Raw genomic sequence first — 23,490 nt, 5'->3', positions numbered from 1 at the left:
CTCCTCCGTGACATGTATAATAATATAAAGCTGCTCATTCCAAATGTGGAGCTATCATAAATAATTTCAAGATCGTATTAGCGCTCGTGTTTGCAGTAGGACGTCGTGTTTGCGCTGGGTCCGGGGACTTCGGCTAGTGGGAAGAGGTTATTTCCTTCGGCACTCTGTTCATGATTAGAGCCTATTGTGACACGCAGTGCGCATAGTTCTCATCGTCATATGTGGTATATCTTGGGGGAGCAGATCGCTGCGTCCAGCCGCGATACGTCTGGCTGCTTTGTAAGTACGACCGTTAGAAAATTCAATACTTCTTGCATAACCAAGAAGAGTTCAGTTGATAGAATGAGGGGTTGAGGTGCTGCTCGATCGCTGGTAACTTTGTATTGAATTTATGTTTGAATTTATACGTGTGCGTTGAAATTATTTACACAACGAGCTGATTTCTCTAATTAACGATATTACGTACGCGATGTTTGAAAAGGTGAAATGAAGGGCCTAAATGTAAAGAACAGGTCTTGAAAGGCAATTTCTGGATAATGATGCCTCGGTGATAAGATTTTCTTCATTGGACTTCATAGAGGTAAATGTTATTATACACTTGAGACATTGTGTGCTCATGATTTCTATAAATGTTTCTTATATGTCTGTTCGGGATAACATTTTCGTGTCTGCGCTCTATACTTCTGCGCGTATAGTCGGTCGGTCGTTTCTTGTTCTGTCCTCGCTGCTGTTTATCAGCCTTGCTTCCGACTACACGGATAGATGAGAATACATTTTTGAATAGACCCCGCGGAGGGAGAATGATGCACCCCCAGAGTCTGCTACGAAACCAGACTATAGCATCGGGTGCATGCCGGCCATGATTTCCAGAGGCCTGCGCAAGGTTTATGAAAGGGGCTGGGAAATAAACAGTATTCATCTGCTGCGCCTGCTGCTCCGCTCTCTCTATTCGTACGAACATCGCGCGTGATTAAAAGGACGAACCTGAAGTCGTCTCATCACGCGAACGATGCGCCAAAGGATAGAGAGACGCACCAAGCTTGAAGTCGTGGCTCGTACTGATATCAAAGCAGGCTTCTCTCCAGGTTTCACTTCATCTTTTTCTTGTCTCTCCCTTTCGAATTTCAACTGCAGCGTGGGCCACGAATCTCTTGCTCCTTCGATCGCCTACGGTGCGTGCAATGTCAAGTTCGTTCGCGTGCGTTTTCCAGGGTCACGTTCGTTCGCCGTCATCGTAAGCTTTGATTTATAACAGCAACACGGGGAACACAACATTGTAAAATCTCTTACAATAGCGACAAAAAGTTGGCGGTTCGTGCTGAAAGCTTCAAGGAAAGGTCACGGTAAAGGGACCAGATTAATAAGAAAGTATTGCCCTTTCATCGGAGCCAATTTTTACTGTAAAGGCCATCATTCAGGGAGCTCCGACAAATCTAATCCAGGTTCTGCGTGTCTTTAGAAGCTGAATGTTGTATTTACATATCGAAAAAAGAAAACAAACTGTTCGAAAACAGGCTGTTGGGGAGTTTGTGTAATCGAGGATATCGTGTCCTCGCTCATGCGTTCTGCTTCTGAACAAGACCGTGGGTGTTTCATAAAAGGTGCTAGCTGATAAAGTTTAAGCATAATAATTGATCAAGAAAATGACAAGGGTGGTTGTTTTACGTTAATGTAATACCAACGCGATTAGTATTCATTAGAAATATGAAGTGAACGCCGTTCTAATGCTGTATTCACAGTGTCACACACAGTGAAAACACAATAAGACAATAATTACACAATAATAGACACACAATACACTACGAACTATTAACAATACAATACACAATAGACACGCAATTGGACCATAAGGAGATGAGGCCCTATGTTGTAATTGTCAGACACGATCCAAATTTCGAAGCAATATCAGCCTCGCAGGAAACCTTGTCTTCCGGCTTCAAATAAAATAAAGCTGTTTTCAAATCTGTTTAACTTATGCACAATTATTGCAATTTCTTGCAGCACTTAAGAACTTTGATAACATGGATGAGGACATATGGGCACGGACCGTCAAGATTCCTTTCGGATTATGCTTGAACTGTCGACGTTAAGGTATATCGGAAAATAGCCCTGGTGCCTTATATTTAACCCTCTCTGAGGGGAAACAACCAAGTACTCGGCAATATTTACATATATAGTATACGTACATTAGTATCCATGCTTGTATGGCAAAAAAGTTGACTAAATAAATCCGAAGTGCCGCACTGCAAAAGGCGCTAAAACAAAATTAATGCAATCATTCAATATGCTGCCAAGCACCTTTATATATTCTGCAGCAAATGCAGCTTCCGCGTAATAAGTGCTGTATTTTGCATGCTCTCTTTGCTATATTCATGCTTCCGACAAAATGGTGAGGCCCTGAACCGACAGCTGCGCCAATAGAGGTGCAGTTTCACGTCGAGTAAGACAACAACGACAACAATGCTTCGAAATATTGCAAGCGTGTATATTTCACTTTGAGCTGCATTGTTAATATACAGTGTAGGAAATGCAGCCAAGTAGATTAGTTGTGCTGCACGGGCCCACGTGTAATCGAGACTTTCGTTCTGCCGCGTGCGGTGCGGCAGCGTTTCCAGTCTTGATTTGTGCAATGTTCTGTTGTGTGGAGTGAAAACTGCGTTCCTTGGAAAACATTGCTTCGCCTGCGATACTTACACCACACTTTGTAAGCGTAAAAATAAATCTCCGTTGACGAGGTGTAACTTTGGGAAATAAATGTGAAGTGTTTATGCTTGTAGTAGTGAACTGAACTAATTATGGTTTACAATGCGAACACTTATTACCTAAGTTGCGCCGCCATGTGGTTTGATGCCAGTGGGTAAAGTTCGATGAAATTTTTAGGGCAACTATAGATGCGCTCGAGAACGCTATATGCGTGTTTTCCCGTTGCCCTGGGAGAACTAAATTATGTACCAAATTTAAATTGGAGTCAATGGGGGCGGCGTTAGGGTAATGTGCGGCCCGTGAGGCAGAGGAGGAGGAAAGAGAAAAGAAGAAGGCAGGGAGGTTAACCAGAATAGCGTCCGGTTTGCTACCATACACCGGGGGAATGGGAAAGGGGAAAGCAAAGATCACAGGGAGAGGACATATAGACAAAGTTTGTGGGTTAATTAGGGGCCAAACGAGTGCTGAGCACTCGTTTTATGCTTATTTAGAGGCGTTATATATGCAACTTTTAAAACTTTTCTCAGTGTCTTGGGCACCAAATGTGGCAGCTATACTTGAAGAATGGAGTTAGGAATATTATGGGTTATGTGCAGGGAAAGTGTAAATTGTTTAGGTTAGTGAGAGGCTGTGTAAATGATTACTAAACTCACGATCTCCTTCTTTTTGGAATCGTTTTACGAAGCGCGTATTTCGTTTGTGAAGTGTTCTAAAAGAACTAAAAGTGGCACCGAGGTTCAGTTTCATTGTGGATAGGGGGCCGTTAACATAGGTGTTATACGATCATGGTTTAATGTGCATTTTGGTCAGTTACAGTATTTGTGGAAAGCTACTTATATAATCATTGGAGAGCGTTAAACACTTGTTTTACGAGCCACGGAGAACGCTTGCTCGGTGTCCTGGAAGAACACAGTGTGGCACAGAGTTTAAATTTGCAGCTAGTAGGGAGCAGATTCTGAATGATGTGTCGGCAGTGTTTCAAAAGTGTCGGTTAATTATGGTTCTTACGAAATTAACTTATGCAAGTGCTCCGAACCGTTATACAGTTTTTCTGTACAAGTATTCCCAATGATCTGGATGAACTAAACGGGACATTGAGTTCACGTTTGAAGAAAACAGTCGGCATGTTTAGGTTAATTCGCGGCCAAAGTACATGGTTTAATCACGGGCCTCGCAGATAATTACTGAATACCCATGTGCACCCTATTTTCATGCGCATAGCGAAGCGCCTAGGACGTATGCCTGATGTCATTGACGTTGCTGAGAAACAATTTCTGTATAACGTCATATTTCTCTGTGATATATTATGTCTCGATCAGTCCACTTTTATACGTTAGTACTTGCTTGTTGCCTTAACAACAGCCTTACGTGTTTGCTGTCTTTGCGCTAACCTGGCTTGCTTTTAAGCTTTCCTTTTTGCTGCATTTGCATCAGACTTATTTGTTCTTTAAACTTTGTACCCGATGTCCCCCTACAGCCCAGAGCTTTGGGACATCCTGCTATATATCTTGCAGCCTTGTATATTTTCATGAGTGAATGAATAAATGTTTTTTCTTCTTCTTCTTGCTGCACGAACGTGCAAAATTTGCGTAGTTTGGTGGAGAGAGAGAGAGAGAGAGAGAGAGAGAGAGAAGTGATAAGGGAGAGACATGGAGCTTAACCAGAGAGAGAGAGAGAGACAAAGAGGAGGAAAGACAGGGAGGTTAGCCAGTGTAAGTACTGGCTGGCTACCCTGTGCTGGGGAAAGGGGTAAAGGGAGTAAAAGGAGAAAGAAGAAGAAGAGGAGAAAAAAAATTAAGGAAATTCACGCAGTACCGCGATACTACACGATACAACACTCAAAGGCGATCGCACAATTCGCAAGTCCTTAGATACTTCAGCAAAGCCTTTAAGGCCTTGAGTGCCGAAGCCCGTCTGGACCAGTGTCCTAGAGCCTTCTCCTCTGTAAAGGGGCGATTGTCCAGTTTTTCGAGCGCGGTTACGAGCACTGTTCTTGGCACTTTGTAGCTGGGACAGTCACAAAGGAGGTGCTGAATCGTCTCCTCGCAGTCGCAGGTTCCGCAAGTAGGGCTGTCGGCCATTCCAATACGGAATGAATAGGAGTTCGTGAAAGCGACGCCGAGCCACAGGCGGCACAGAAGTGTTGCTTCCGCTCGTGGTAACCCTGGTGGTAGCCGGAGTTGCAGACATGGATCCAGTCTGTGGAGACGTTCGTTCGTGAACTCACTGGTGTTCCACAGATTCTGCATAAGTTCGTGGGCGAGAGAGCGAAGACTTGTGGCTGCGTCTGTTCGTGACAGTGGTAGTGGTACAACGCGGGCACCGTCGTGGGCCGATCGGGTGGCGTCATCCGCATGATGATTGCCCGCAATTCCGCAATGACCCGGTATCCACTGGTAGATGACGTTGTGCCCTTTGTTGATTGCTTGATGGTGGAGTAGTCGGATGTCTGCCACTAGTTGCATATTTGGTCCGTGGTTGAAAGGGGACATCAGACACTGGAGAGCTGCCTTCGAGTCACATAAGAGGGACCATGACTGTGACGATTTGTGACTAATAAACTCTAAAGCAGCACGGATAGCTGCGAGTTCTGCAGCCGTCGATGATGTTACGTGAGACGTCTTGAACTTGAGGGTGACAGACTCTGCGGGAATAACCACTGCTCCAGCTGAGCTATTAGAGCAGACAGAACCATCCGTGTAAACGTGGATGCGTTCTTTGTGTTTGTCATGAAGGAATGAAAGCACGGTTTGTTTGAGGGCAAAAGATGACATCTCCGTTTTCTTTTTGATACCGGGAATATGAAGAAGAGCCTGGAGTGGATGAAGGCACCACAGCGGTAGAGATGGTCGTGCTGCAGGCGTGAAGTTTGATGGTAAAGTTCCGTGGTTGGCGGCAATAATCCTGCTAAACGCTGAACGAGGTCGAGTGGCAGGAAGGGAGGCGAGATGATGCGATGGAAGTCGCGCGAAGTGTCTGATATGCATCCTTAAAGCGTCGACTTGAAGATACGTATCGATGGGGTGGTCGTGCGCGATGGCTATTGTTGCTGCCGTGGATGCACATCTGGGAAGTCCAAGGCAAATTCGCAGAGCTTGAGCTTGTACAGACTGGAGGGCACGGAGGTTGGTCTTACTGGTCCCACCCAGTACAGGTAAGCTATAGCGCAGGAAACCGAGGAACAGTGCATTATAGAGTTGGAGCATCGCACTCACAGACGCACCCCACGACTTTCCTGCAAGAAATCTGAGCACGTGAGTCATCATGAGTAATTTCCTTTTTAGGTACGAGACATGAGGACTCCAGGAGAGGTCTCGATCTATTATCAGCCCTAGAAAGCGGTGCGTCTTCTGGTAGGCAATCGGATGTCCATTAATTTTGACAACGTACGGTTTCATTGCTTTGCGCGTGAAAGCGACCATAGAGCACTTCTCGGAGCACACCTCCAGGCCTCGCGCTCGAAGATAGCCTGATGTTAGTGTGGCCGCTTTTTGAAGTCTGGCGCGCACCTGGGGACGCGTCGCTCCTGATGACCAAATGCATATATCGTCTGCATAGATCGACACATGGACGGACTGCGGAAGGATGTGAACCAGGTCGATGAGCACGAGGTTAAATAGAGTGGGGCTCAAGACTCCACCTTGTGGTACGCCACGGCAGGTGTTGTGTTGTGATGACGCACCATCCTCTGTTTGCACAAAGAAAGACCTGTCCTTCAAGAAGCTGAGTATCCACCGAAAAACAAGGCCGCCTAGGCCGACATTGCCCAGAGCGTCTAGGATGGCTCGATGGGTTACGTTATCATAAGCGCCTTTAACATCCAGGAACATTGCCGCTGACAGCCTCCTTAGGCTTTTTTCGTGCTGAACAGACGTGACAAGGTCGATGACGTTGTCTATAGAAGAGCGTCCGCGTCGAAAGCCTGCCATAGCGTCAGGGTATAACCGGTAGTGTTCTAGATACCACTCTAGCCGCGTCAGCACCATCCTCTCCATCACCTTTCCGAGACAACTGGCCAGAGCAATGGGACGATAAGACGCCACGTCTAGGGGTGATTTATCTGGTTTGAGCAGAGGCACAAGGCGGCTGGACTTCCATGCAGCAGGAACCAGTCCTTCACGCCATGAATTATTGTACACGCCTAGAAGAGCATGCCGGGCTGTTTGACCGAGGTGTCCGAGAGCTGCGTATGTCACCCCGTCAGGCCCAGGCGATGAGGAACGTCTGCACGCTGCCAACGCCGCCTGCAATTCCTCGATGGTAAACGGATTGTCCATACGTGAATCCCGCGAGATTGGAACATCACCGGGATCACGTGTAACGAACGATGGCCGCAGACCAGCAACCTTGACACAGAAGTCCTCCGCTACGTCGATCTCTCTGCGACCTTGGTAGAGAGCCAGACATTTGAAGGGGTGGCGTTGTTGCGGTGACGTTCGAAGACCACGCACCGTTCTCCAGATATGTGACAGGGGTTTATGCGGATCAAGGGAATCGCAGAAGGTTTTCCATCTGAGAGACTGCAGGGAGTTGATCCGACGCTGGATCTTCTTCTGTATTCGTCTCGCCTCCCTTAGGTCGTAGATGGACTTGGTGCGCCTGTACCTTCGTTCCGCGCGACGGCGGATTGCTCGAAGCCGCTCCAATTCTGCTTCGAAATGAGAAAACATGGGAATAGGCCTAGAAGCTCTGGTGGCTTCTTGAGCAGCGGCGTTAATTAGCTTTTCGATGTTGCCAGGTAGACAGTCCTGAATCTCTTGGCAATTCTTCTCCATGAGCAGCGTGTATTGAGGCCAGTCAATGTGACGAAGAACTGTGGTCGACTGTGTCTTGCGTATGCCGTCAATTTTAACATATGTTGGGACGTGGTCACTACCATGCGTTTCGTTGTCCGTGAACCATTTCACACTGGCGCTGAGGCATCTTGAAACAAAAGTCAAGTCCAGGCAGCTGCTGTATGTCAATCCCCGCAGAAAAGTAGGACTGCCATCATTTAGGCAGCAGAGCTCATGGTCCGACGCGAAGGATAGTAGGCGTCTTCCTCGGCAATCCATCTTTAAGCTTCCCCATAGCGGATGATGCGCACTGAAGTCGCCGGTAATAATCCATGGTCCAGCTGTCGCTGTTAAAATTGCACTTAGTCTCGCGTTGTCAAATCGACTCGAAGGTGAAATGTAGGCACCTACGAGCGTGAGTGCGACGTTCTTGCATTTTATCGTCAAACATACGTACTGATTGTCGTCATCAGGTGCGACTGTGTGTGAAACATACGTCAAATCGCATCTGATATAAACGATGACTTTGCTGCGTTCGCTACAGGTAGCAGACATGAAAGTTTCATATCCTGATAGGCGGATGGCGTTGTCAATGTTTGGTTCACAAATGACGATTATTGGAAATTTGTACTTAAAGACAAACGGACGAAAGTCCGAGATGCGGGATTTAATGCCTCTGACATTCCATTGGAAGAGAGACGCTTCCTTGACCTCCTTAATGAACGAGTGTAGAGGAGCAGCCATGGTGCTTCTCAAGACCGGACAGTACTGGATTCAGGGCGTCCAGTATTTGAAGTGCGCCTCGAGCCGCCGGAGTGTGTATGGCGGTCAGTAGTACTCGTAGCGTGTTCATAAGGGCCCTTATCATGGTGACAACTTGTTTGTCGTCGTCTAGGGTGCTACCTGAAGGTGAAGCATGATTCGGTGAGCGTGCTACATCCTGTCGCTCCGCTGGTGGATCTAGCCGTGGCAATGGCGGCCACTCCTCGCTTGAGGCAATGATATTGGAGCCTTTCTGCTGAGAAACCTCATTGCTGCTATTGCTAGTTGTATGCGGAAGTTTCTGGACTGTCAGTGGACGCGGTGCATCCTTAGCAATAGCAGTGGGTTTCCTAGATCTCCGGCGACGTGAACGTCGACGTCGCACCTTAGCGGCAGCCTCCCTGTGCGAGGAACCATCCCTGACCATTTGCCTCAAGACTTTCGCTTCATTTTTCACGTGTGGGCAATTCTTTGAAGTTGCATCGTGAGAGCCCTGACAATTGGCGCACTTTTGGTGTTCTGTACGACAGGCGTCGGAGCTGTGCGACCCAGAGCAACGTGAGCACACGGCAGCATTTGTGCAAACCGCACTAACGTGCCCTATCCTTTGACACTTCCTGCACTGAAGCGGCTTTGGCACAAAAGGTCGTACTATGTGTCTGAAGTGACCGACCTTGACGTGTGACGGTAGGCTGTCACCTTTAAAGGTTAACTTCACACACTGCGAGTTCCCCAGGCGACGGGCATGCAATATGGCAATTCCCTCTGTCGCCGGCTTGATGAGTATGTGCAGGTCAGCATCGCTTATCGAATTATCTACGTCATATACAACGCCGGCCGTAGAGTCGTGATCGTCTTGTTTATAGCAGCGTACGTTGATGCTATCCAGGACCTTAACATTGCTCAGAATGTCTAGCGCGCTGCGGTTTGCGACATCTATAGCAAGGATGTTCTTTCGGGCGTTGATCCTTACATCTTTGATCTGACCCGGAACAAGTGCCTCGAGCGACACAGATGTGGCCTGGCGGTTGATCCGGTTTAGATTGTCGCTAGCAGCCACAGGCACAAATAAAATTGTGAGGTCTGATGGCTTTCGCGTAGGGATCACAGTTGCCTTACTTGTGGACGGAGATGTCCTGACGAGCCGTCTCTTTGCTTTGTTCTTCACTACGGGCACGAAGTCACTATCATCCGAGGTTTCATCACTGGTTGCTGAGTAGATCACAGTGTCCTCGCTGTCGGTGTCACTCGGGTGACTAGACCGCTTTCTCGGAGCGGCCGCTGTTGACGTAGAAGGACCAGGGGCCCCTCCAGGTGACTCCACGTCCATCGCCGTAGTTAAGGGAGCGGCGTCTCCCACAAGGTAGCTTCAAATTCGCAGAGACAAAAAAGCAGCGTTCCACACAGTGGACACTTCGTCGTCGTCCCGAGCTTAACCAGGCTGACCCCAGTTAGCTACCGCGCGCAGGGGAAGGCAGAAAGGGGAGTGAAAGATGAGAATAGTTCACAATATATACACGTACACACATGCACAAGCGTTCGGCGTTCGGTCAGTCATATGGGGTCATTTAAGTTGGATTTCAAGAAGCGCAGCAGCGCTTTTGTAGCCTTGCATATCGCAGACTCCCGAGGCCATTGTCCCAGGATCTTCCGTTCTGTTAAAGGGTCTGTCATCTAGTTTCCTTAAAGCAGTTCGAAGGACATGTCTCTGATCTTCAATGGGCAGTCACACAACAGGTGCTTGAGAGAGAGCGAGAGAGCGAGAAATGGGGAGGGAAAGGCAGGTAGGTTAACTGGAAGAAATTATGGTTTGCTACTCAGCCCTGAGGGAAGGGGAAGGGGAAATGAAATACGGAAAGAATAGAGCAGAGATAAAGCAAATGCATCGAAAGCAAAATAGAGGAGGTGCTTTAGAGACAAAGAGAGAGAGAGAGACGGAAACGGAAAGGTAGGGAGGTTGACCAAGGACGTGTACGGTTGGTTACCCTACTTTTGTAGAGGAGAAAGGGTATAATAGATAAGAAGGAGGGAGAAGAAAAGTAATAAAGAGTCAATCATTCACAGAGCCAGCCGCAGAGGGATGTCCACTGTCACTAGAGCTCGTACAGTTCAGGAGCCTTCAAAAAGGGCAGATGCGCTTTTGTGGCATTTCGCATGCAAGATTGCATAGATGCTTTAGATATTCTACTGTGCCGCATATGTCACAGTTGGCTCTGTCCGCCATTCTCATTAGAAGTGAGCAGGCGTTTGTACAACCGAACTTTTTTCAGGCGACGGAAAAGGTATCATCACGTCGAGTAACACGGAGTAAGAGTTCTAATTTCAAATATGGGCCCATTTCGTTTAAGCGCCGTTTAGTGAACTATCGTGAATTCCGGCCAAGTTATGGGTGATTTGCAGGCAAAGTTCTGAGTATGTGGGTAAATTATGGCTTTCACTGTAAATTACTTATGTGAACGCTACAGGTCGTTGTAAGCGTGCTTTACGTACAGCGCAGACAGTTAGCCGCGTGTCCTTGGAGAACAGTCAGAGTTAAAATTGATATAAAATTTGAGAGAGAGAGAGAGACAGCGAGGGGGTAGGAGGTGACATAATATGTCGTGAAACTGAGGCGTAATACGAATGTGTAGACCGCCGGCACACCTTTTTCCAGAAACTGAAGGTGGTACCGGATTAATGTTTGGTGGAAACGGGCTATGTCTTGTGTGCACGCAGAATTTAAGGTGGGTGGATTATTTTAGTTCTTTGCAGTAAATTACTTCTTCCACCGTTTTAGAGCCATAAAAACGTTATATACTCGTGTTTTTCGGGTGCCATTGGAAAACGGAATGTCACACCAAGTTTGAATTTCAGCGCAATGGAGGCCGTGTCATGGGTCATATGCTATTGTTAAATATCAATGATACACGTGCTCGAAAGAAATGGTTTCGCTGGAAATTATGCTGTTGTTCCGCAAGGGCTCACAAGTCGTACCTTTTTTTAAAATTTTTTTATTGGAGAAATCGTGAAGTGCATGGGGTCATGAAGCTATAGGCTGCGGATGTTCGCAGAAATTAGCTTGAACTGTGGCGCACTGCATTTACGTCTGCGTGTTCCAATTACATGCTACGTTTGTATTTCACGCTCAAGTTAAACTGCCTGGCTGTTGTATTAGAAGTCGTGGCGCTTTGATTAGAAATGTTGATCTTCCCAGATTAAATTGTCTGGCTCAACACGCGATGGCGCGTGGGCCAGGATGTGTTGGCACTAAGATCAGATATTTAGTGCTAATATCAAATCGCGCGGCGCACATATTTGTTTGGCGTATGTATTATTTCAGATGGCGTTTGAATTAAAATGAGCCAAAAAAAGAAAGTAGTCCCACGCAGCATTGGATCCATTCCGGGGCAGTGACCTTGTAATCCGTCGTGCTGGCGCCGCCGTCATGCTTTCGTGTCGATAGTATCGACATGACAGCAATAACCGCGCAATGAAGTTGGCTACTCGATTGAGGTACACGCAATAGAACTTTATCTTATAGACGCTGATAATTACGTTTGTAAGCAAAAATTTGGAACTCCGACGCAGGTTACTCTAGAGGCTGGCTGTTCTTTGATTGACAGTTGATACCGAGCCCGCCGTCGTGCGCCTCCGCTGCATGGAAACGGTTGCACGGAAAGCGCGTAACTTCACTGATAGGAGAAACAAAGGGTCGAGCTATTAAGGCTGCAGCTGTCGCTATACGAATGTGCCACTGGGGTCCTGATCCGGAAGTGGACCTTCATGGAACAGGTTTAAAGACCACAGCAAATATTGTATTCGTATTCGCATACACGTACTTAATAAGAGAGATCGTTCAGGAGGAGTAAACCCTTGGATTATTTGCCACGTTGTCGATTTAGAATATATAGACTGAAACGCTTGAAGTGACACGGATGCTTCAATCGTGGTGCAATAGCCTCTCGTTACAGCTGACCTCTATTGCATTGAAAAGCTAGCTAGGGAATGCTTATTACAGCGAAAACTGTATATGACTAACCTCCTATAGTTTTTTCGGCGTCCGGCAACAGAAACAGACTTAGTGATTTCTAACAAACCCGTATGGGTGCAGTGCGACGGCGCAAATGTCAAAATGCAGAACAGATTAGAACGCTCGCCGTGTACAATAGCGTGACGTCAAGGTTATCGCATTATGTAAGCAGGAGAGATAACAGCGCTAAAAACAGCTGCGTTATGGATGGGGCAGACACGTATAATTCGTACACCCGAAGAACAACATGCGTACGAGGAGCGCCGGAAGGAACAGCAGCGAGAATGTAAACGGCGAGGGCGCGAAACGACCACCGATGAAGAACGTTCCCGCGATGCTGAAAGAACACGACAATCGCGATCCCGGGCATTTCCGAACGAGCAACGACGCCAGACTTGGAACGCAACAAATGACAACCATTCCACTCTGTGAAGATGGAATGGCAGAGAAGGCACATTGCTTTTTTCGTATGAGAGCTTTGACTGTCGTCAGCTTTCGCGGCCATTCTATCCTCACAGAGTGGACAATGGTTGTCATTTTTTAAACAAGAAATTTTCACGATTACCGGAACTTCCGGACTGCTGTCCGCAGCCGGTAGGTATAGTGCGTATGGGTCACTTCTGGTTGAAGAGCTTGTAAAATAGATTTTCAACTATGACCTACTGCTGCGGCATTGAATTTTAATGTCAAATTGCAGAAATCTCTACAAATGGATGATGAAATAGACGCATTCCTTGAATTGTTAAAATAAAGCTAATTTATGATTGATTGATTGATTCATTCATTCATTCATTCATTCATTCATTCATTCATTCATTCATTCATTCATTCATTCATTCATTGACTTCTTTGTCGTTTTAATTTCCAGAATATTGCGCGCAATGAACTGCTTAGTATGCCTAAAGGAACGGGCTGCCCATAGAGTTTCTAAACCGTATCGCTTCGAACACTTAGTGTAATGAATGCAATACGTGCGCAAGCAACCGTACTTGCGCTGCACGAGAACCTGTCACCATTTCATAACAAAGCATGCTGGGATCGGTGTTAATATTCGTTTCAGTTATGGTCGCTTACGATAGCTCTAATATGTGCACACATTGTTTCATGAAGCACTGTATGTTGTATGTTATTATAAGCCTACATTGTATACAAAGTATAAGATACGTATGTCATAAACATGCTACGTACATTATGCTCATTTCTCGACATTCAGCATAGTAACAAAGACTGACAAAAAGGTAATTGTATTCACAGCTGCAAACGTGTACATTGTTGACTTAGAGGGTCTATAATATTGCATTGGGATCAGCCTACTATTGCAGTTTGCTGCTGTAATGAATTTACTATTATAACGACACGGTTCTATTGTTGATATTACTTTTTCACCAAAAAGAAAACCTAATTTTCTGTACTAGAAGCATAAAGAGACCTCTAGAAACGTTTGGCTCTTGGCGTATTCAACTAGACAAGTAATATCGTTATCTTCGTGTTGTTGACATGTAAAAGCAGCACAATCGCATTTCGTCCCATTATTTCGTTAAGCCGGATGTGTTTGAGGCTTTACACTTATTATCGATGATTATTAAATATTCACTGTTTGTTTTATGCAAAATACTAATTAAATATTAAAATACTTTTTACTAACTTGTGATGTGGCCGTGTTCTTTTTATTGCGCTACAATAGATTCAAAATACCTTTTCGTTCAGCGTTTTTCGAATGCGATGTGTTCACAAGTGTTACTTGTGGTCGCCATGGAATAACATTATCGAAGTCACTTTTATGCTATTGCTCGATCCTTACTGCGTGGTTGCATTCTAATTTGTGTAGCTCAGTGTTCGTTATATTTGCCTTTTCTTATGCCATTCTGCGTGATATTCTTATAGCCCTCAATACGACAAAAACGACAAAGAAGAAGAACGTATTTCTCATATATCTTTTTGTTATTATTATTAAATGTGAAACGTAGGAAGTTTCGCCACTGAAAGTACCGGCTGGTTATCCCAAAATCTTAGCTTAGAAACAGAGCGAACAAAAAAGGGTAACGGAATTTAAGAACACTGTCAAAATTATGTAACGAAATAATTAACAGAACACTAACAGAGAAAGTCTATGCACGCATCGTTCTTGAATAACAACCCACTCCTCAGTTCATACCCCTTTTCCTTCGTCCTTTCTCCTCGCAAACACTTTTGCGCTTGACGTGACAAATAGCACTATGGGCGGCCGGGACTGTTCTCACTTTCCGTTCTGCGAATCTTCGCGGTCTTTCTAACGTCACTCCTTAGTAGGCGGCTGATCACGGCGTTCTTTCTGTTTTGCGTGTACCTGTACACATTACTTGCGCCCTTGGGTTGAAATTGTATATACTTACTGTGTACTTTAGAGCCGCCATACTCACCGCCTCGCGCACTAGGAGTGAAGGTTATGGAAGAAGAAACCACTTGCTATTCATAGCAACGAGTTATGGTAGCCGTTGGAGAACGATAAACAACGTCGTTAGGGCCCACGCCATAATTTGGCCGCGTCCAAATCATCACTGCCGAACGCCGCCAAATACGCGGCAGAACTTGTTTCATGCGAGTGAGTATAGAGTGAGTGGCAAGTTTCTTGTTTAAGTGAATCGCCCCTTGAAGCTGGAACGATGCTTGGGCACCGCCTGCACCGCCTGGGCGCTGCGGATAGGGGCGGCGCTCGAAATTCACCGCACGTCGGCGCTTTGGAATTAAAGGCTTTTCTTGGGTTTCAACGCATTGCAGATGCATAGATGTCTCTGCCCCAGACTCGCATTTGCAAGGGTTTGTATCTTTGCGGGTGTTTCTGTGCTTTGGCCGTGCGTTCAAGGTGCGGGGAGGGTTTGGCGGGTGGGAGTTATAGTGATGGCAGACCGACCAAATTAACACACGCGCGCGTTCGTTAGCGCATTTCATTAGCAAGGGAGGGTCGTACAGCTCCTCGCGTCGCTTGCTTGCTCAGAGGGAGAGCTTGTTACCGAACGCCGCGTTGCTGTATATCGGAGCACAGCGATTCGCTCCGAATTCTCGAATAAGATGTTGTTTTCGCTCCATATGCCTGTGATACGGGTGTATAAGGTCGTTATTTTCCAAAATATATTTCTTGCAGTATTTAGTTGTCGCAGCGGATCGTTTCAGCGAAGGTCTGAGTCGTAGGGTTCGTAGGTCATGATGACAGCTTCAAAATCCATGCGTGAAAATAGTTGATTATGTCTTAGGCATGACTGCTTTTTGTAATATTTTGAACACGCAAATTATAGGCTGCATAAACACCGTAGCATTTCATAAGCGACATTTAGCTTCCCCTATGCGCAAAGACGACGATAAGTGTGAGCTGCTACAACGCTGCTAACCTGCTAATGTTTATACCAGCAAGACAGAGAAGGCACCCGGCAGAAGTGTGGTGTTCCACACAATTAGGTCGCTATGTTTTATGGTTGCAAGCAAGGAAGGAATGGCAACACGAAAGGTTCTGCGTCATAAAAGCATGACCAATACTTTTTCTTTTTTTCTATTTAATTCGTTCGTGAAAAATTGTCCATAGAAAGTCTCACGCCTCGCTGCCCCTCACCGCCAGCACTGGTCGCGGGCACATCACTCACACTCGGCACATCCGTGGCAGCGGAAGAGTTGGAGGCAGTGGACGACAGGGTACGCTTCTCGTTCTTGTACCTCGCCTTAATCGCGGCCACGTAGTACTTGTAGTCCTGGAAGCCGAAGAAGAGGTATACACCCTGTAGACCGTTCAGGATGCTTGTGAGGACCTGAATTACGGACGAGTTGATGAAGTTCAGCAGCCCCAGAAACCAGGCTGCCCCCATGATTAGGGCAAGCTTGAAGAACAGTGCCGCGTCGGAGGGCTGTTCACCGCCGCCGCTGTTGGAGACCTTGCCTTTTCTGAAGTCCTTGGTTCGTCTCACGTATACGATGATGTGCGCGTAGAATCCCATGTCCACTGCCAGCAGCACGCCCATGGGAACGAGGAAGAAGGCGATGTAAGGACGGTACTTGCCGAAGAAGCAATAGTACTGGCCGTACGCGGGTGAGTACGGAGACCACGGAGCTCCCCAGTTCAGGCTACAGCACGCGGCCACGAACAGAAAAGGGGCGCCCCACGCCACGGCTCCGTAAAGAAGTAGCGTCTTGTCGCTTCTTGTGGCTACCCGCATGGACGAGATGTTCCTCCACATGTCGAATGACAGCACCGTGGTCCAGGCGAAAGTGGCGACGAAACCAAAGTGCTGGAAGACAGAGGACACCACGCAGACGTCGTTGGGAACGTCGAGATAACTGGTCAAGATGTAGACAAGTTGGGTGAAGAAGAGCGTCGCGGACAAGCACAGGTTGCACCTCGACGCGAAGTTGCGGGAAGCGCTGAAGACGGCGTACGTCACCCCCTTCATGAGAAGGAAGAAGAGCGACAGTCCGATGCAGACCATGATGAGATAGTGTTGGTAGGTGTAGGTGTAAAACCCGTCGCCCGCCGCATCCGTGGCGTTACTCGCGGACACGTTTTCCTCCTTGTACCGGTAGACCGTGTCGTTGATGTAACACTTGTCGTTGAACCAGGCAGCACACGACGTGGCGTTGCTTGCCAACTTCTCGACACTGATGTGTTTGAAGCCACTAGACTCGTTACGGGAATCTGCAGTGTCGGCGATACTTGCTCTTTCGGCCGGATGGCATACCAGCGAAGTTATGTCCACTTGATTACAAAGCGCGCAGTACACGTTCTTGTACGTTTTGCCGGTGTAATTTAGTCTAACAGGCTCCAAGTAAAGCTCACACATGCTTTCTGCTTCTTCGAACACGTTGCCTTCAACTCGTCCGCATCGATCAGTGTAATTTTCACGTGCAGTGCAATAACGCAAGTTATTTTTCAGGGAATCCTCGTGCAACTCGAAAGTCCCTTGCTTGCTCTCAACAAATGAGGTAGTCCAAAAAACCCAGCTCTCGATGTCGTAATTGCAGAGTGCACAGAACCCGTTCGAATAGGTGTATCCGCTCGTGCTCGTTGCTGGGATCCTGAAGAATGTTTCATTTTTCGCGCCAGCGTCTTCACAGCCCTTCCTGACCTCGTCTTCCGGCCAGGAGTCATTGCAGCGAGTGGCCATCATTATTTTGCGGCGGACACCTTTATGGTCGAGCAATGGAACACAAGTTGTGTCCTTCTTGGATGTGCTGTTTGGTGCGACGGCGGCGTCGAAACAGCAGTCCCCGTAGCGAATGCAGCTGGACTCATTCGAGCACAATCGACTTCCGATATCCATCGACGTTTTGAGTATTTGAGAACTGCAGCGAAGCAGTGACTCGACGTGCTCATCGCTGCTATTTTTTGCTGAATCTTTGGTGGTCGTGATGTTGGCTGCACTGACAACTGCACCAGGTGGGGACCAGCCATGGAGAGCAGCCAGGGCGCACAGTAGGATGACCAGCGAAAGGTGCATGACTGCCTGTAAATAAGCATTAGGGAAGCGTATTAATTAGTTCCCATCACTTCTTAAGCTTGCAGGATTTTCAGTGTAAGCTTTACTTTTGACATGAAAATAGAATACGTTCTTAAAATGTACATTGACACAGCGAACTAATGAGTCTGTTAAGCAGACGCTCTGTTATCTGGTTTTCGTGCCATCGGTGGCATGCCGGCATCTCACTGGCTGTATTACATTTTGGTAGTAGCGATAGTTTAGTAATACTTTTAGTAATAGAAAAATAGTTGATTACGCGGGCGGCGCTCAGGCTCTATTAGTATAGTGATGGTGAGTAGTGAAGAAGTTGACAAAAGCGCACACAGCACACTGTCAGTGGTCATTGACGTACTCTTCAGAAGGCTATGCATTCGCGTAAACCGAAGTGAGTGCGCGTGAACTGGCACACACAGGCGCCGGACTACATACACGACACCAGACATGTTCGTTGCTCATATCTCAATACAAATCCGAATGCGGCGATTGTCATTTAGCCATAACGCATATACAAGCAAAAGTAAAATGCGCGAACGGGTGAAGCAATTTGTCCTTGGTAAACTCAAGCAACGTTGAAAAACAAGTGTTAGACTAAAGCTAGACGATGCAATCGTTAAATGTCGGAACCGGTTGTGTAATTAACTGGTCGGAGGAAGAAATAACATGTTTGTTCGGGCTTTCTCCCAAATGTTCTTTGGAAAAATAAACATGATTTGATTTGATTTGATTTGCTTTGATTAGCTCTCTGTTTTGTTTAACTCTTTGGTCAGCGCTTCGAGAGCTTGATAACCCTCGGTTGATGGGCGTCTAGCCTATTAACACACCGTACCAACAAGGCCGTACGAAAACAAGTCTTAATTTAATCCTGGCTTAAGCCCAGTATTTTACCATAATCCACATAGGCACTGTAATGCTTAAGTGTTTGCTCCACGTTTGTTTTCGTGGAAGCGCAAGGTTAGCGGCTCAACCCGCCCTAAGCAGGCCTGACGCAGTGTCAAAAGAGCGTGGCAAGACGACCGGAAGTAGTGGCTCTGAGGCCAACTGATATGCGCATGATTGCTTCAAAGTCAGTCCTGGAAAGCATTCCTCACTCACCCCTCTTCAACCAGATCAAGGAAGCACACTGTGATATAAAGGTTATAAACAGGGGTGCCTCAGAAAGGCTGGCCAACATTTCGATAGGAGGACCTATCTCCGTCAAAGGCCTTTGACGAAGATAGGCCCTCCTATCAAAACGCACTCTCATGGAATGAGAGTGTGACACACGCGTGCTTTTCCTCGAGTAAGCTATAGTTGCAGATTACGATACGAAGCCGTGAATTACAATCATAAGAAGAATCTGTCAACAGGAGAAACATACCACCTACCGGCATGCTCTTATGCTTCAGAGAAGGACATCGGTTGCGGCCTCATCGATACGCTGTCGGCGATATTCCACGTGCTCGCGTCCGTACCGCAACGTCTTCTGTTGCATCGGCCATCCCCGCTCCTTGGCTGCTGCTGTGCGCGCCGAAGTAGTCGCGGTGAAATCGTCAGCGCCGCGTAACGCGTTGTCGCGATGTGTAGGTGCTTAAAGGGCGCGCACTCCCGAGAGTATACTTTCACTATAATAGAGGAAGAGTTGACCAGGAAGCTGGCGAGGGAAGACTGGCGCCGTCTATTCAGCCACGTCCGTGCATGTGCGTTCCCGCGCAGCGTGAAGCAAGCTCTGGGGGCGGTGCTTCAAAGGTCAGCCGGCCGCCACTCGAGACCTTACTACGGCTCGTGTATCGGACCGGTTTGCAACAAGCGAAGGCCACTACGTGGACCGAGTACACGTGCGCATCTTGCGGTTTTCGTTGTGCCGCAACAGCTGTCAAGAACGACTGCGAGTAATTCATATTAAAAAAAAAATCGGTAATCCGGCCGAGAGGATGCGCAATAACCAGTAGTAGGCGCTGTGTCTGGCGCACCGGCACGCCTATGTTTTCGACCGCAGAAAGACTGTACGGTTTGTCCAAGTCAGTGAAGTGGGATCGTAAGAGATGGGGAAATGTTAAACTCGTACCCTTGCTTGAATGTTTTTCTTTCTTGTGGGGGGGTACTACGCAGTTCGGCTCGTTCAACATCCAATGACCAGGGAGAAAGACGGTCCAGAAAGATTTACCAAGTTTGTGTTGATTACAGTACAGATACGTAACTTGTTGAAAAAAAAAACTGATTTTCCAAGGTTGTTTTATGAAGCGCGCTTTCGAATTAGCAGCGACTGCACGTGCTACATGGTATGCAATTCATTTCTTTGTGAAGGACACAGCTCTATTCACGCGGCTGGGTATAACGTCGCTGTGAGTGGTGCTTTCTTATTTTTTTCTGAAACCATTAACAGTGGTGATATAATCGAGGAGCCTTGCTTGTACGACCTTCACCGAACCTCTGCAGCTTTTGTAGCTGCGCGCATGTTGCGCAATTGTAGGCAAGGCATAGCATTAGTTGCGGCGCCTCTTTCTTCTTTCCACAGAATATTTAAGATATAGAAAACTATAAAAGGAATGCAAAGAAAACAAATAGGTTAACGATGTTAAACACTAGGGCCTCAAGTTTGCTACGCTCTCGGAGGGGGAAAAGGGCATAGAAGAAGGTGGGGTACCGAGAACTTGTAGCCCCGAACAAATACAAAATGTTGTTGAGCCACGAGAATTTAAGGTAATCGTCGTAGCCGCCAAGAGGTTGCTGTCGCACATATTCCGAAAAATAAAAGTTGTTCACCAGAAGAGGAAAAAAAAATGCTACGCTGAGTTACAAAAATACCGCTGTGCTATATCAATCTAGTGAAAATTATTATTCATAAAATGTGTTCGCATTTCCCAGTTAGAAAAAAAGATGGTTGGAGCAAAATCTAGGGCTACGCTGCTCGGCCTACGCAGCGAAGTTCCCGGGCGTCAAAACACTCAACCTTTTGGGGATCTTGTGGTCATATTTATATTTGTTTTATTTCAGAACTCAGACGCCCCTTTGGTGAATACGTATACTGTAGCTTAAAATGACGTGCAAAGGCAGCAAAAGGAGCTTTAAACCTGGGCTTTAAAGACATTTATTTTTATAGACTGCTAGTCTTTTGCTTTGAAAACATAAGCGTACAAAATAACTTTCGTTTTCTAGTGAAGCTCATCGCTCTGTTAACTAGTTTTGCCCTCTCACAAGCATTGCCCAGATCGAGCACAATTGGATATGCTCCATCCCATTTATGCGCTTTAGAAGTAAGTGACCGAAGGTGGATATTTGCCAACTTGTTCTGTTACACTCAATATTTATAATGATATTGCGAAATGCGTGCTGTGACCTGTCTGCGAACAGGAAAGTACATACAGCGGTTGGAGTTTCAAGCTGTACTGACGTAGCCTTACCGCTGCAGCGTTGAGTATGTTCTGCTACTAAAATTAGTGTTCCACACCACGTGAACTCCTTACAAAGGAAACGAGCATTCAAGACAGCTGCACCAACGGACATGAAGTCACATGGTCTGTAGTATTCCAGTCTAGAGGTCACTTACCTCACAATCCTGTCTCTGTTCGATGTCCTCCAGAAATCGTTCTTACAATGAGAGCTTCTATCAATTTTGCGGGAACATATTGCCGTTTCGTAAAGATTTATTGAGCTGTGAGATTAAAAGAGATGCAGAATAAATGAAATGTTTTTTTCTTCTTCTAATAACTATTTGTGGGCAAAACATAAACAACAGTGGAGTCACATAGACACATTTGAAAGGTGCACAAGGAAACTGCGGAATTTAAGAGCTTCATGGCATTTGCTTGATTCGCCCGGACATGTGCTTTAATGGAGTGTAACGCAAACAAAACATGAGGTAAACGCAGGAACAAATAAAGAAAATAAGAAAATAAACGAGAATATTTTTTGTATTTTGTTTGTGCTTTGTTATATTGAGACACTAAAAATAGTGCACCTAATCAGCGCCATCTTTGCTAACGCATAGTTTTGTACGATGTCTTGGCGCAGTATCACGTATTACAGCTGCCTAGACGCCTGTCCTCAACCGTCTGTCTCTACAGGAACCTATGTACAACGGGTGAGAACGGATATACAGCAATTGGAATACGAAGACACTCATACTGTTTCATCAGTGCGTGGTCGCCTTTGAATGGCGCCACCTATTGCTCGACAATGTAATGTAAATTGTTGCGTATTGTCTGTGAGCATGCGTGCTTGTGTGTGTGAGTTTAGGGCCGGGGGGTACTGAGGTCATATGTTTTGCGTGTGGTCTACGCAATGAAGAATTAAGGCTTGAATGGACATGTGGTGGTGTCCCCCCTCCCCTTTTATATTTCATAACTCTTCTAATGGCGTAGTTGGTGGTCGTGACATGCGTACACAAATTATGGGCAGAAGACGTGGGTGCCAAAGAAATACTCGGTTCGGTGGCGCAGTCCATGCCGTTTGAATCGGAGCATTAGAGATGGCTACATCTCTTTCTATTATTTTCATTTCAATAAAAAAAGTGAAAGAAAGAGATGTTGCTCAATTTTTTGGACTTCTTCTCTGGCCTGTGATCTTGTACCCGTGCCTTAAGTTCTCATTATACAAAGAGTTTGTTACTGTAAGTACTGAAAGAAGATTTGTCTAAGATTTCCTTGCTAGTGATGTACTGGCTGCTGGCCTGACGACCTGCATAGCTGCAAAATTTGTTCAGCTAACTGCTATACTATTGGCGAGCTACTGCGGTCTTTTCATGCGCGACGTGGGGCGTGTACTGCGAAGCGAAAAAAATTATAGCAGGTTTATGCAGACGTCTATTATACATGCATCAAGAACAGCGTTAGCAGAGAGTCGATTCATTAAGGCCCGCAAGTATGTTGAAATACAGGGCTCTTTGAAACCTTGTTAAATAATTACGAGTTTAATAATATTTCCATGTAATCGTTACATTGTTTTTCTATTCGAAGATTTTTTCATTCGGTGAGGCTTACTTGTAGAGGCGTTTACGCACATAAGCTTCTCTTACGCCCAGAGCGAGATGTCGATGAATTTCACCCGAGTGCACCCACGTATACACTTTTGAGGTTCCTTGCGTCATTGCTAAATAATTGCGTGCTTTATAATTTTATTAGACGCACTTCAAGGGACCCACTGTAATAGTACGCAACGAAAGTTAAATAAAGTGCGATCATCGTTATGCAAAAAAGAAGTGAGGCGTGCAGACAGGACACAAGAGTAGAGAAGTGGACAACACGAACGCGTTCGTGTAGTCCACTTCTCTACTCTTGTGTCCTGTCTGCACTCCTCACTTCTTTTTTGCATAATGAATCCTTACCAACTAGCTCAGCTTTCTGTCGTTGTGTGCGATCATCGGCCGTTTCATTAACTATATATGCCTTCGGAGGATGTTTTCGACGCTAAAGTGGTTTTTGAAGAAGAGAAAGAGATTAAGGAGGCGTGTACAAAAATGCTAGAACGAAAAACATGTATAGGATACCTGACTAAATCAAGCAGGCTAGGTTACTATTTGTCACGGCCTCATTCCATAGGGGATGGGAATAAATCACCATCATCTGACGAGACTGTGAGATGCTATCGGTTCTTCTTTCTCTCTCTCTCTCTCTTATTATTGCTTACAGGAGCGACTACTCCCGCTGATATCTATTCTCAAACTTTCAAACACGCCATTTTGATTTTGTCAGCGGTTGGGCATGCGCGAGTAATCGAGATGCAACCGATACACACTGCTTTAAAGGGAGTGCACTGTGGCACTTGACAGCAATAGTGGAAGAAA

The 23,490-nt window shown here is 46.3% G+C and overlaps 2 protein-coding genes across 2 annotated transcripts in view; one reads left to right on the top strand and one right to left on the bottom strand.

The window, feature by feature from the left end:
• The window catches only part of LOC135904071 (uncharacterized), a 592,735-nt gene that overhangs the window by 16,783 nt on the left and 552,462 nt on the right, over positions 1–23,490 (top strand). The gene's annotated exons all lie outside the window — the stretch shown is intronic.
• On the bottom strand, positions 15,760–19,449 carry LOC135905454 (uncharacterized). The gene is made up of 2 exons (XM_065436404.2): positions 19,094–19,449; positions 15,760–17,714 (listed from the first exon to the last, which is right to left on the bottom strand). The coding sequence occupies exons 1-2, from the start codon at positions 19,097–19,099 to the stop codon at positions 15,777–15,779; spliced, it is 1,944 nt and encodes a 647-aa protein (XP_065292476.2). The 5' UTR covers positions 19,100–19,449; the 3' UTR covers positions 15,760–15,776.

This window comes from Dermacentor albipictus, chromosome 1, assembly GCF_038994185.2.
Source record: "Dermacentor albipictus isolate Rhodes 1998 colony chromosome 1, USDA_Dalb.pri_finalv2, whole genome shotgun sequence".
NCBI lineage: Eukaryota > Metazoa > Arthropoda > Arachnida > Ixodida > Ixodidae > Dermacentor > Dermacentor albipictus.
The sequence above is the reverse complement of the archived record's forward strand: the minus strand, read 5'-3'. Positions and strand labels throughout refer to the sequence as shown.